This window comes from Xenopus laevis, chromosome 6S (assembly GCF_017654675.1).
Source record: "Xenopus laevis strain J_2021 chromosome 6S, Xenopus_laevis_v10.1, whole genome shotgun sequence".
NCBI classification, from domain to species: Eukaryota; Metazoa; Chordata; class Amphibia; order Anura; family Pipidae; genus Xenopus; species Xenopus laevis.
In genome coordinates this window covers 89,639,849-89,654,422 of record NC_054382.1, presented here as the reverse complement: position 1 = coordinate 89,654,422, position 14,574 = coordinate 89,639,849, and the positions used below count along the sequence as shown (strand labels likewise).

Below are 14,574 nucleotides of genomic sequence, written 5' to 3'. Positions count from 1 at the left end.
AGTAAAGCATTCATAGCTGTTGTAAGCTCATTTAAAAATCTCAGCTGTCAATCAAATATTGTCTGCCCCTCCTCTATGCCCTGGGCATAGAAGTGGGGCAGACAATTACTTTCACTTTCCATTCAGCACTTCCTAGATGTCACTGCTCTCCACATATTCCCCTGTTCTCTTTACTATTTAAATGTGTAGCCAGGGCATGGGGATGGGCATTGGGTCCCCCATTCTGGTGCACGTACAAGATTCTGAGATGATACAAGGCGTGCCTTAATAACAGTGTCCACAAAATGGCTCCTGCCTGCTTGCTATAATTATGAATTCCCAGACTGAAGGAAACAAGATTCAAATAATTTATATAGTGTAATTAAAGTTAATTTTGCTTGACTAATGTGATAAAATAGGGTTTTGTATAATTTTTTTGGGTGACGGGTCACCTTTAACAGCACCCGTCAGCCAAAAACTAAACTAAACTTACAAATGTAGAAGCACTAATACCTTAAAATAAAATGTATAGTATAACATATTGTATAATTACACGGGGGAGCAAATCATTCATCATTCACACTATAGTTCCATCAAGAGCAAAAAGAATTTAACAGAAGCAAGAATACAGCTAAACTTCTGTACATAACACATGACTGGGTGGAATACGACACAATGACATATCTGATGAAGCAACCCAAAGAGTTCTCTATCATGGTCAGGAAAGCTCAGCTGCTGTTTAATGCTTCCCATGAGTCTCTTCAGCACTTTAGGATAGCATGTGATTGTTCACCCTGACTGCATTCATATGATCACATATATGGAATCCCAGTTATTTCCCAAACACAATGTTAGAATAAATCATGCACATTCAGCAATTGTATATGAATTAATTGCAGTATATGTCTACTTAGTTAAGGTTTTATACAGTGCAGAGAACTAGAATAGATTCCATATTGAAGCATAGCATCATTCTGCTAATTCTGAGCTATGCTTTGCTCAAAGTTTACATTTCAAACATTAATAACTTGATGGACAAGAAAAGATTTACGCTGCAGCAAGGCAGGTAACAAGTGGTGCTAGGTAGCAGAAGGGTTATTCTATCATTCGTTTTATAATGATTTACTATATAAACATCTAATTTATAGTGAATTAAACCTTAGGTGTGAATTAAAGGAATATCAGAATAGTAAAGGCTATTTGGAGTTATATCAAGTATATCAATGGTGGTGGGGTTCCTCAAATATGTTGAATAAACTGAACTGGTTATCTTTGTAATCTCTATCATACAAAGTTATGTCTCTATGTTTTATTCTACTATTATTTGTATGTGTGTATGTTATTACACTGTAACAGTACATCAGAAGGCTTAATCATTGATCCCTTAATCATTGATATCATTTTCATATTCACGGTAAAGTTTCACTCCTTTACTACATATTACAAATGAGACAATGTGTCAGTATTTTCTTAATGTATCCTAGAGGCCCATTTATCAAAAGTCGAATTTCGAATTCATGTGATTTTTTTTAATTCGAATATTCTCACAATTCGACTGGGAGGTTATTTAAGAAAAAAATCGATTGTCTAATATTTGATCGAATGGTTCCAACCTTAAAATTTGAATCATATTCAATTTGTACAAATCGAGTTATTCTCCCAAAAAAAAAAACCTTGAATGTCATGGAAGGCTATTAACATCTCCAAATGGCTCAACGGAACTCTACCACTAACTTGTACACAAACTCTGCAGGTTTTAGGTGCCAAATATTTGGACCTAAAAGCTGTTTCCATGGTCGAGGTGTGATAAATCTCGCATTCAAATTTACAATTGAATAGGGGGATTAAAATTCTAATGTGTGAATTCTGATACTTGAAAATTCAAATTCGAATTTACTATTCGACCCTTGATAAATCTAAATTCATTCTTGCTTCATTTCAGTGAAATTATGTTAGACTAGAGCAGAAGCACAGAGCTTGGCTGAAACTGTAGACTTGAGTTCTTCAACTTGGAGCAAAATAACCAGCAGCAGTTATTTCCCTGACCATGACGGAAGGAAAGCATGGTGAGTTAATTGTGCACGCTTCTGACAAAGGATCATATGAAGGACACGTGACAAACACCACCACCATAACAATATCACGCCAGGTGACTTTTTACCTGACAAGTCAAAACTGTAAGACATGCTAAGAGGCCGTGTTACTGGAAAAACAAAAACAATCTGTTAGGACAGTTATATAAACAAAGGCACATTTAGACATTTCAGATCAGATCAGATTTTTGCAATGTCTGAAATGGGAACAGATATTAAAAGCAATAGAAAGCAGCTTAACATGCACTTTTCCACCTCATCTAGCTGACACTATAGGGGGTCATTTAGGCTGTAAAGAAAGGGTGCAAAATGCAAAAAATTGATGCAGCCCTCCCAATTAGTTTTACACCCTGCCTTCCACTTCATTCGAATTGCTGCAGGTCTCTTCATCCTGTTTCTGTTCTCAGAAACCTGCAGTCTAGAGTCCTGCGCGGGTCCATTTTTTGGAACCCGTACCCGACCCGCAACCTGCAATCCGCAACCCGGAACCGCAATCCACATTCTTACCAACTTGGACCCGCTACACGATCCTACTCACAAGTAACTTATCCGCAACCCAGACCCGCTGACCATCAAGAATCAGGAAGTGCTGTCATTGTAAACAGTATGTGACATCCTCGGAAGTAGGTGTGATCAGAAATAAAGGAGTAAAACAGGAAGTGCTGTCATTGTAAACCGGAAGTGACATCATCAGAAGTAGGCGTTAAAAGAAAAACAGGAGTAAAAAACGCTATTCAGAAGACCCACAGCCCGACCCGCAGAACCACCAACCCGCGTCTATACCCGCACCCCGAACTTTTACCCGCAACCCGCAGGGTATCGCAGGTTTTTGCAGGTAACCTGACCCGCAGCAGGACTCTACTGCAGCCACGACATAAATGCAATGCTGCCTGCAGACAACAACACTGTATTCATGAAGGGTGGACGATACATAGACAACCCTCCTCTGTACATGGTACTTAACTTGCACATCATTCAGATTTGTCCAAGTACTGAACCTAATTCAAACTTTAATTTGTATATTCAAATTTCAAATGAACCAATAAATGTCATTTAGCTTTCCAGAATTTTAAAATCTGAAGTGTTTAACTAATCAGATACTGAGCTGAATCCTGGATTAGGTGCATTCCTAATGAATATGCACGTACAACTATAATAAAATGCATTGCTTTCACCTGTCAATGAATAATACATATGTATGTGTTTATAAGTATGCCAAACGGTTTTTCTTCCCATGAAAGTACACAATGTCATGGAAGTAACCAATGAATTATAGTGCCCTATTTATGTTCTCTAATGCCAGAGAGTAACAAATATAACTAACACATTTCTTTCAGATGGAAACACAAATATGCACAATTACATTTAGAGGGTTATTTATTAAAGTTCAAATGCCAAAAACACTATATTTTTTTACTATAAAACCAGCATTTTTAGTGGGGAAAAAAACCTTGAATTTTTCAAGATTTATTATTCCCCGAGCATGGAAAAAGTCAGAATCCGAAAATCCAGCATCTCAGACCTGAGAGGTTATATATAAGTCAATGGGAGAGGTCCCTATCATATTTAGAAGTTTCTGTGGTCTGTGTTAGTATTAGGCCGAAAATCCTACTTTTTTGGACTTTTCAGGCAAAAATCAGGAAAATTACGGCTTTTTCAGGGTAAAAGCCAGAGAAAAATCAAGCGCTTCGGGAAAAAACTCGAAATAAATTGCACTTTATCTGATTTTTGCTAGATTTTATCGTGTTTTTTAATAAACATTATAATAATAATAATAAATAAGGTCCAATCATGGATGCTAGTTTGGTCTGACTTTTTTTTAAATACTCAGAAAAATTTGATTTTGATAAATAATGCCCTTAATATTATTTCACCAAAGCCTGAAACTTCAATCCCATCTTCACTAATAATAATTCTGCCCTAAGTATACATATATCCCTATTGTTCTCTCAAAATTGTGTGATTTCCCAGAGCTACAGAAGTGAAATACCTGACAGTAGTGTGTGATTATGTTTAACAAATCAGCTGTTGTCATGAGAAAAATAAATAAATGATCACAGGTTCTCACATCTATATATTAATATAACACTGTGCTGTTATGAAGAAGTACTGTGGGGAGGTCAGCCTGTTTCTCCACAGCAATAAAATGTTGCTTGGTAGATTATTTACAAAGTGTGAAGTAGCCAAGCATGAGTAGCCAAAATACCTGATGAGTTAATCTACACATATATAAACCCAAAGGAAACATTTAACAGTATCAAAAACTCACAACAAAACACTTCTTTTATGTAGTGTGAAAACTACTGCAAAAAATGAAAGATTCCATATTTTTATGGTAAGCATTTAATGGGGTGGTGCTAAGCAGCAAATCAGATACATGTTCAGTGGCGTAACTAGATATTACGGGGCCCCACAGCAAATAATTTTTCAGGCCCCCAAAATGTCTAGAGGTTGACCTGTTTTACCAATATTTATTGACATTGTATATGAATTAGGGTGTCATGGGGCCCCTATACCTCTTGTGCATCCCGCAGCCGCAGGGTCTGCTTCCTCTGTAGTTACGACCCTGTACATGTTAAACCTTTGCATAGTAGGATCAAAGCCAATAATATGAGTTTATGATAGTGTAAAATTCCAAACTCAAATTACAATAAAAATTATCCAATGACACTTTGGACTACTGTAACACATATAAAGCGAATAATGTACCAACTCTTGTTAAACAGAAGGATATTAGATTGGTTAAAGATTTTAAAAAATGTTTTAGGGAATACTAATAAATAATTGTGTCACACATTTGTAATGGATTTTTCCAAAATGTTCTCTTGCTGGATAGAAGTTAATAAAATATTTGTTTATGTTCCTAATAAATGGTTCAGTGTTGAGAGGAAAATATGTCTCCAGGCAGCCTCTAAAAGAAACAAGCTCTCTCTCCGTAACAGAATAATAAAATCTGTGTTGGTTAAATCTTGCATGAATAGCTGCCTTACTCAGTCATGCACAAAGATGTTATATACCATCATTTGACAGCAATTATACACATGGTTCACAGTATTATTTTCCCAGCACTTATCCCTAGTGTTTAAAGGAACAGTAACACCAAAAATGAAAGTGTTTTAAAGTAACGAAAACATAATGTACTATTGTGCTGCACTGGTACAACTGGTGTGTTTGCTTCAGAAACCCTGTTATAGTTTATATAAAAAGACTGCTGTGTAGGCATGGGGGCAGCCATTCAAAGCTGAAAAAGGAGAAAAGGTACAGGATACACAGCAGATTACAGATAAGCTCTGTTATATACAATAGGATTCTTCAGAACATATCTGTTATCTACTGTGTATCCTGTGCTTGAATGGCTGCCCTCTTGGCTACACAGCAGCTTGTTTTTATAAACTATAGTAGAGTTTCTAAGCAAACACACCCGTTTTTACCAGTGCAAAGCGATAGTACATATTATTTACATTCCTTTAAAACACTTTAATTTTTTGGCGTTACTATTCCTATAAGTCTGCAACCTTTGAATCTCTTGCTGTTGCTAAACTAAAACTCTCCGGTTGCATCTAAACATATTTCTGTCTCAGATCTAGAGCTGTTGTTATGTATAAAATATGCATGTGTGAGGCAACTTCGGGAGACTATAGAAAACGCATCGCCGCAAGTGCATTAGCGCAGGTGACTTTTCATTGTAGCCTATGGGAAAAAACGCGGCGGCAGTTCGGGGAGATAGTCGCTCAGAAGACAAGGCAATTAGTCGCCAGGTGACAAAAAGCTCCCTGAATCTCCTCATGTGGACTAACCCTAAAGCAGTAGTGTGATCTGCTGAGCACTTTTGGGGAGCAAAGGGGCAATTCAACTTTCACTAAACTTTTTGTATAATGTAGACTGTGAGACAATTTCTATTTGGTCTTAATTTCTTATTCTGTGCGGTTTTTGAAGTATTTCGCTCTCTGGTTTGGAATTTTAGCAGCTCTCTGGTTGCTAAGGTCCAATATACCATAGCAACTAGGCAGTGACCAGAATGAGAGACTGGAATATGAATAGTTGGGGACTGAATAGAAAGATAAGCAATAAAAAACTAGCAATAACAATAAAACAATAGCTGCAGTGACCCCCTTTTGAGCACTAGAAAGAGGCAGCAGATGAAGGCGAATAACTCAGAAACTATACAAAATAAAAAATGAATACCACTGAAAAGTTGCTAAGAATAGACCATTCTATAATCATACCAAAAGTTAACTTAAAGGCGAACCACCCCTTTAAGGAATGCATGCAAGGCAAATGAATATGCTCAAGGCAGGAATTTTTGTAACCCCCAACAAAACCCAAAACCATACCCTGTGCTGTGATTGCATATAAAACCTTGCATACAAAACTCACTATTGCTGTAATAATTTTGAACTGTCACAAAGTTTAGTGGCAGCTCTATATTTGATACAATATAACCAAACTCTTACCTAATCTGCTGCGCCTAATTACATCGGGGGAGGAAACAGGACGCAGCTTTCGTTCTGACTTTATCCCTTCCAGGATCTGTTCGTGGAGGCTTCGTGGACGGGGTGGAGTAGGTTTAAGCTTTCGAGCAGCCACCTGAATAAAGACAAATCTATGGACTCGTTGTCTAAATCTTATATACATTGCATAGTGTGGGTTTGAGGGGGAAGCAAGCTACAAATAAACATATGTACAGGTATGGGATCCGTTATCCGGAAACCTGTTATCCAGAAAGCTCAGAATTACGGAAAGGCTGTCTCTCATAGACTCCATTATAATCTAAATAATCTAAAAATTATTTTCTTTTTCTCAGTAATAATAAAACAGTACCTTGCATTCGATTCAAACTTAGATATAATGAATCCTTATTGGAAGCAATACCAGCTTATTGAGTTTATTTAATGTTTACATGATTTTCTAGTAGACTTAAGGTATGAAGATCCAAATTACAGAAAGATCTATTATCAGGAAAACCCCAGGTCCCAAGTATTCTGGATTACAGGTCCCATACCTGTATACATCAGATCTCTTGAAAAATTATGCTTTACATGTATATATTTAAATGGCACAAAATCAACAACTCCCTTCTACATTATATCCCTCTCCTCCCAGAAGCTGCTGTGTCTGTTCTGTGACTGTCAAATGTTTAAAGTTAAATGTTATTAAGATTGAGAAATGAAAAACCATGTGCATGTCCTTAAAAGACACTTAGATGTGCCCCCTGATCTTGATGCATTTAAAGGAAGAAAAAATAAAATTGACTTTTTTTATAAGGTCTATTGCAGAAAAATAATCTAGAGAATCATATGTCTTATTGTGCACCAGATGACACTTCTTTTTTAAATTAAATGCTAAATAACAAACCCCGTTCCTGTTGGTTGCCGTTAGTATAGTATTTTGTTTCTGGAATCTGGATCCTACAGGAGTGAGCTTTTATTAATATGCCCCATTAACATTTTCTATACAGCACAGGCTGCTCTTGATAACAAGCATGCCTCACTAAATGAAAAATTAAGAAAAAAAAACAAATACTCCGCACCAACACATCTAAGGTAGATGTGACATTTCTAGCAGGGACAGCCAGCCCTGCAGGAAGCTTATGACTTGTATGCAGATTGTTTGCAGCTGTCGGCATGATTAATCTACTTTGATGCAACATTGGTCAAAAACAGCATTTGGGTCCATTGCAAACATGGAATTTGAAGAGAAATCATTAAAACAGCTGGGCTAAAAGCACCAAATTCTTGATTCTGACTCAGTAGAGATACATACAGGATTAAGTGGAGGTCTAGATCGGATAAAATCCAGGATTATTTCATGAGCACTTTTCTTTAATCGGGGTGGGATGTCACCCTGAACCTAAAAAAGAAAAAGTAAAAATACAGCTTGATGATGACATGTGATATGAATTAGTAAATACTCATAATCTAAAATGCTCCATTTCAAGCTCAAATGCAATTTGCATAGTTTCAGTTAAAGCAGGTACTGCAACTTGTACACAGAGTCCACTTTAATACACTGTGCACAAGTTATTTAGGGTGCATGGTGTCCATTCTTGCTGTGTGGGGATAACTACATGTAAAGGTGGCCATACACAGGCCGATAAAAGCTGCCGACAGACCGTGTCGGCAGCTTATTGGCCCATGTATGGGGCCCCCCCGACGGCCTTCACCGATCGAGATCTGGCCGAAAGTCGGCCAGATCTCGATCGGATGGGACAGAAGATCCCGTTGGATCGCGGCCGCATCTATTCGTTGATGCGTTCCCGCGATCCGACCGCCCGTTAAGGCCTCGTTAGGATCTGATCGTTGGGCCCTTGGGCCCCCCGATCGGATCAGCCCGATATTGCCCACCTCAAGGTGGGCATATCGGAGGGAGATCCGCTCGTTTGGCGACATTGCCAAACAAACGGATCTCTCAGTGTATGGGCACCTTAAGTCACTACATGTAAGTCAGTAAGAGCCCTGGAAGTAATGGCTCCTCAAGGCAGGTGTTAATGCTAGGGCTCGTTTGTGTCTGTGCAGAGCAGGATAAACCAGCGCAGTAGCATTCACCTTAAGGTGTAAGGCGTGTACATGAATGCAAGTGCCTTTGTTATCAGGTTTTAAAAGGCCAAGATGTTGCATGCATTATAATTCTACGCAGTTGCACATGCCTTAGTATGTAAGCTTTCATGTCAATAAAATGTTTTAATGTTAAATCAAATCTTTATATATTTATTTATCTGTACCTTTTTTGAATTAAACATAAAAGTGCAAGCTGCACTACACATTGCCCTCTGCATGGAGAAATATTCTACACTTCACAGATTTACAGTAGAATAAATAGTATATTGGACATTGTGCTGTTTCTTATTCGTTCTACACTTGTGGCACATTTGTGCAAGTGAACCTGCCACCCAGACACAAAAATTTGTATAATAAAAGTCCTTTTCAAATTATTATTAAAGCATTCATAGCTGTTGTGAGCTTATTTAAAAATCTCAGCTGTCAATCAAATATTGTCTGCCCTGCATCTATGCCTCAGACAATTACTTTCACTTTTCATTCAGCACTTCCTAGATGTCACTGCTCTCCTAAAATAGGATTTTGAATCATTTTTTTGGTTGACGGGTCCCCTATAAAGGAGAAGGAAACATGAAATCACTGGGAGGTGCCAAATGTTAGCACCCCACATTAAGTATAATCACTTACCTGATAGCCTGGATCTACTTCTGAGCGAGCACCTCAGAGCAATAGTTTTCTTCCGCTTCGTCATTCTTCAAAGGTCTTTTTGCTTAGATAACATGTAACTCCACCCTCATATTATAAAATCTAATATAGTTTTAGGCTGATTCCTACCTATGTGGCTGTGGGCACTCATTGATAAAGGTTCCTCCTGCAGCAGTCCCATAAGTATTTGAAAACCTGCACACTCACCACATGTTTCTTGCCATCCTCCCCTTGCAAAGCATCTAAGAGATTGGCCAATACAAATATAGTTTGTTCTCCATTTTTCAATGCATGTACAATGACTTTTAAGAGAACTTCTCCTCTTCAATGACACTGTTGATCATGTCAGTGATGTCAAAGCAGATAGAGAATCGTTGCCTGGTTAAAGCAGCATTTGTATTTGAGAAAACAGGATAATGCAGGCTAACAGAGGGAGAATGATTCAGTTTGGATGGGGAACATACGCCCAACCAACAGATGTGGTATGGATATATAAATAGGGTTTACATGTGCAGCTTAAAAAGGAAGAAGCAAAAAGCAGTAAGAAGATGATTACTCTGTGGTTCACACTCAGAAGTTCCCTGGGCCAATGCAGGTTTCTGCAACAGGTGCAACCGTCCAAAGTATCTTGTAAGTGATTATAATCACTAACATTTGGCATCTCCCAGTGAAATATTTAAATAACTACAATCTTGTTTGATGGAAAAAAATAAACTCTTGTGTTCACTGTATGCACTGTGACATCAAAAGTGTAACTACATATGATTCAGAGGTGAGGTGAATGCTAGTGGGATCTAAGATGTTAGGGGACCCAAAGCGTAGAGAAAGGGTTTTTTTTTTTACAACTGATGGGATAAATGTCAGTGAATGTACACCACTTAACTTACATTGTACTGATCTAACTTTTTTTTTAACCATTTTAGCGACAACTGCACCAGTAAAATTGAATTCCATAGCGACTTACCATGACTTTCCTTAAGGTGTACCGTTTAGATCGGATATCATCCATAAGCATCTCATAAGGTGTCAGCTCATACTCTATTGGTAACAGGTTGTACTGGCGCTCTTGTACTTTCTTTAGCTTGACACCGTTCCTTAGGTCCCGCATGACCTGCACCCAGAAATGGGCCTGAGGAAACATCATGTTTCAACTATAACTGGGTTCTCCATCTCACCCAAAAGAAATATTGCTATCAATTATAGTCACAGGTGTCTGCAAACACTACTGTAATATATACAGATATGGCATCTGTTACCCAGAATTCTTGGTTCCTGGGGTATCTAGTTTAAAGGAGAAGGAAAGGTTAAAACTAAGTAAGTCAAAGAAAAGGTAGGTAGCACCATCCATTGATAGAGGTTTAATAACAATTAGTGGTGTGCAAGGTCATAAGATATATATAGTTAAACAGAAAAAGGAAAAAAGTATGACCCATAGTATTGCACCTACCCACTCTTTTAATCTGAGGTCCCAAAAGATATAAATAAAACTTAACTTTTATTTATTAACCAACTAAAAATGATATGAAACAAAAAAAATGTATATTGAAATATTTAAAAGCAAGGTTAGGTACGGAAGCTGAATAGACACGAGGTCAGCAGCTCATAAACGGTAACCATAAATTGAGATAGTTGTGTGGGTTTGTATTCACAGTTTTAACTGTTTCCCCACTATATTCTCAATTGCAGCAAGGTACTGGTGACCCACGGTATGTGGGCGGACCGGACGGACCGAACGGTATTGCGGGTCAGTATATGGCCTTTGTGTATAATTGTGCCAAAATATGGCAACACACACTTATGCCTGTAAGCTAGCTATGCATCGATATATAACCACATGGGATTGATTAACATAATAACAACTCGGGTAAGGTTGTAACGAGAAGGGATTAGCGAACCCAGTCTTCAATGCCCTCTCAGATCGTCCATCGTAACCATGCCCTATGGCGCAACTCTGGAAGAGTGTCGGCGTAACCATAGGGGGATCGACCCCCCGGTATCAAGTATGCTGCCCGTTTCCTCCTGCACACCCCTCCTTTGAGGTTAAACCAAAGCGCCGTGTATAAGTATCCGACTGGTGTGACACTGTTGGCGTGACAAGAGGAGGAGCGACCTGTCGGTACTGTTTGCACTACCCGTTTCCTTCCCACACCTCCCTTCCTTAAAGTTGAACAGAGGAACTAGGCACAAGTATCCGACTAGCGGAATACATTAAGCCCATATCTGTATAGCGTAGTTTCCCAAACCACCCTTCTACCCTTCCGCCCGTTCACCAGTAACAGCTCATTCCCCGTTCCTGCCTAACAGTTTAAAAATTGTTATTAGAAGCGCCTGACGCGCGTTTCGCTCGCCAACCTGCGAGCTTTGTCAAAGGCCTTGCTGCAATTGAGAATATAGTGGGGAAACAGTTAAAACTGTGAATACAAACCCACACAACTATCTCAATTTATGGTTACCGTTTATGAGCTGCTGACCTCGTGTCTATTCAGCTTCCGTACCTTACCTTGCTTTTAAATATTTCAATATACATTTTTTTCGTTTCATATCATTTTTAGTTGGTTAATAAATAAAAGTTAAGTTTTATTTATATCTTTTGGGACCTCAGATTAAAAGAGTGGGTAGGTGCAATACTATGGGTCATACTTTTTTCCTTTTTCTGTTTAATTAAAACTAAGTAAGCCTTATCAGAAAGGTCCATTTAACTATACCAGTAAATCCCCAAAGTAATGTTGCTCTGAGTCCCCTGTCAAAAGAAACACTGCATTTCTTTCCCTCTGTTGTGTACACATGGGCTTCTGTATCAGACTTCCTGCCTTCAGCTGAAACCTCATTGCCCTGGGCAAGAGCATGCTCAGTTTGCTCCTCTTCCCCCCTCCCTCCCTTCTCTACTGTAATCTGAGCCCAGAGCAGGGAGAGACCACATTAATACTGCAGCTCCTATCCTAAACAAACAGAGAGTTTCTAGAGCTTTTTACTCAGGTATGGTAAAACATTCTACAGAATAAATATAGCATTCTATCTTGCACTGTTGCAGCTAATCTATTGGCAATAAAATGCCTCCGTAGCTTTCCTTCTCCTTTAATGACTCTTTACAAAATATGAAACACTACACCTACAAAATGTTTTATCAAAGGTGGGCTTCATCTTGTTTTTATCTGAATGCATGCCAACATTGGTTGCCCTTTATTAAGGTTTTGAGCAATTATCTCCGAGCATTTTCATTGTAAATCTGTTTGAAAAAAGATTTCTGCTGGAGGTTTAGGCTATTTTGGCCCAACACAGGTGCCATGTCAGGCCAGTTTAATGGAAATTAATCTAATGTATGACAATTTTGCTTGTGCATGTGTTTTTTTGCAAACTAGTTAAATCAGTCCAAATAATAACAGCATTCTGTAAAATGCTCAGTAAATCAAGGTCAAAAACTATTTGAAATTTGCAGTTATCCAGCATTTAGCATTAAAAGATTTTAGGTATAATGTAATAAAGAATCTGTCAAAAGTAATTTTTATTTTAAAGAAAAATATATAAACATGTCTTGTACACAGGAAAACTCTGATCAGGGGTATGGAGTTAGAAACCCAAACTGGCCAAATGAGGCTGCAAACCACTTAACAGATCAGGTCATGCCAGTCTTACCCAGTCTGCGTTTTTCAGCTCATCTAAATCAGAGCCACCTCTGTCTGTTGTATCTCTTTCCATTTCTTGAATCTTCTTTAAACTCTAAGTTACAAATAACATGATTAGTATATCTGTAGTCTGATAATTGCCAATAGTAATGCTACTGAAAAATAACAATATAATCATACACAAAAAAATATGCTTAGAATTTACAATAGGGTGTATCGTATTCCCTATATATTTTACACAACATACATGGATAACCTATAAAAATGGGTGCATCACACGACACATACATGTGTACATGTCTCACTAAAACTTAGAAGCCAACTTGGAATTTCATGACCTGCATACAAAAGCACACTTGTGAAAGGGCTGAACTAGTCCCGAAACATTGGAGCCAAATCTGATTGTAAGCTGCACCTTCAATAAATACTGGAAACACCACACTTTTGCATTTAACATGCACAGACTTCATTTTTTTGTTACACTCTATACACTGGTAGAGAAAAGGTCAGAGAGGTACCAGAAACCCCCCCCCCCACCCACGTTTCTTTATTCTCTCTGGTTGAAAGGGATTTGGATCTACTTGTCTTTTTCTTCTGCCTCTCTCCAATGTGAAATACACAATGCTATCCATGTGTTAGGGACCAATTTAAAAATACAATCATAAAGGAAACCCCAAGTGAGTTAAGGAACTCACACAGGGTTTCAGGGGGAAAAGCTTCAATGTTTGAGGTATTTTTGCCCAGACTGGGCTTTCTTAAATAAGAAAACCTTTGTCAGCTCACACAGGGTTTTCATTATGATTGCTTGAGCCAAGAGGCTTGACAAGAATGAAATTGGCTCCCTGACCCTGGCACTAAGAAAGCAGATTGTTTATGCAAAGCTAGATTATTATTTTTAGTATGCAGCTTTCTATTTGCTCTACATCCTGTAAACCTACTTTTAATACAAATGTATATGATGAGGAGTACACTGATTCCAAGAACTGATTGCGTATGTTTGGGCTTTGAAATCAATAATAATACTTTGGTATGCTTTTCTCACAAATGCTCAGTTAACCTGGTTTATGCTCAAATTCATCCATCCATTCATATCCATATTTATTATTATATTATACAAGTCACAAAACTCCAGGGCTTCATAACTGTCCATACGGGTGACAATTATATGAATGGAGAAAGTGTCATTACTTGACCTATAGTTGCTGGAGTTCTGATTCACCAGACTCAAACCTGACCTTTTTATCAATATCACAATTGTCCATATATAATGCAAAAAAATCACTAGGAGTTCATGACCAACATTAACCTGCAACTGCATTTTTAGGATATACCATAAACATGGTTGTAGGGTATTGCAGTCACTTCCATTGTAATCAAATAGCATCTGGTCTGCACTAATTTCCCCAGAAGAAGCACTAACCCATGTATACCCTGTGTGCCAATAACCCAAATTTTAAATGGATAAACCACCATCCACCCCCTTATGATAAAAATACCCTATAGCTAAGATTTGGTGTTTGATACTTCTTGCTAAAAGTCTTCTATATGCACAGCACCGAATTTCTTATCCATAACACCAGTTTATAAGCAATCAGAGGCACATTACAATGGTCTGCACAGTAACTTTTAAGGCACAAATTGGCCCATAACCACAAAAGGCCATTTGGTATATAAAAG

The 14,574-nt window shown here is 38.1% G+C and overlaps 1 protein-coding gene across 4 annotated transcripts in view; it reads right to left on the bottom strand.

Moving 5' to 3' along the window:
* Positions 1-14,574, bottom strand: part of LOC108695242 (protein spire homolog 1) — a 99,903-nt gene that overhangs the window by 24,687 nt on the left and 60,642 nt on the right. For 2 of the 4 annotated variants that reach the window (XM_018223627.2, XM_018223629.2), the window contains exons 5-9: positions 12,908-12,991; positions 10,239-10,403; positions 7,836-7,922; positions 6,527-6,659; positions 2,141-2,182 (exon numbers count right to left, since the gene is read on the bottom strand). In XM_018223627.2, coding sequence (XP_018079116.1) covers positions 2,141-2,182; positions 6,527-6,659; positions 7,836-7,922; positions 10,239-10,403; positions 12,908-12,991 — 511 coding nt within the window. The remainder of the gene's footprint in view (positions 1-2,140; positions 2,183-6,526; positions 6,660-7,835; positions 7,923-10,238; positions 10,404-12,907; positions 12,992-14,574) is intronic. The other 2 variants (XM_018223628.2, XM_018223630.2) reach the window with 1 other exon arrangement.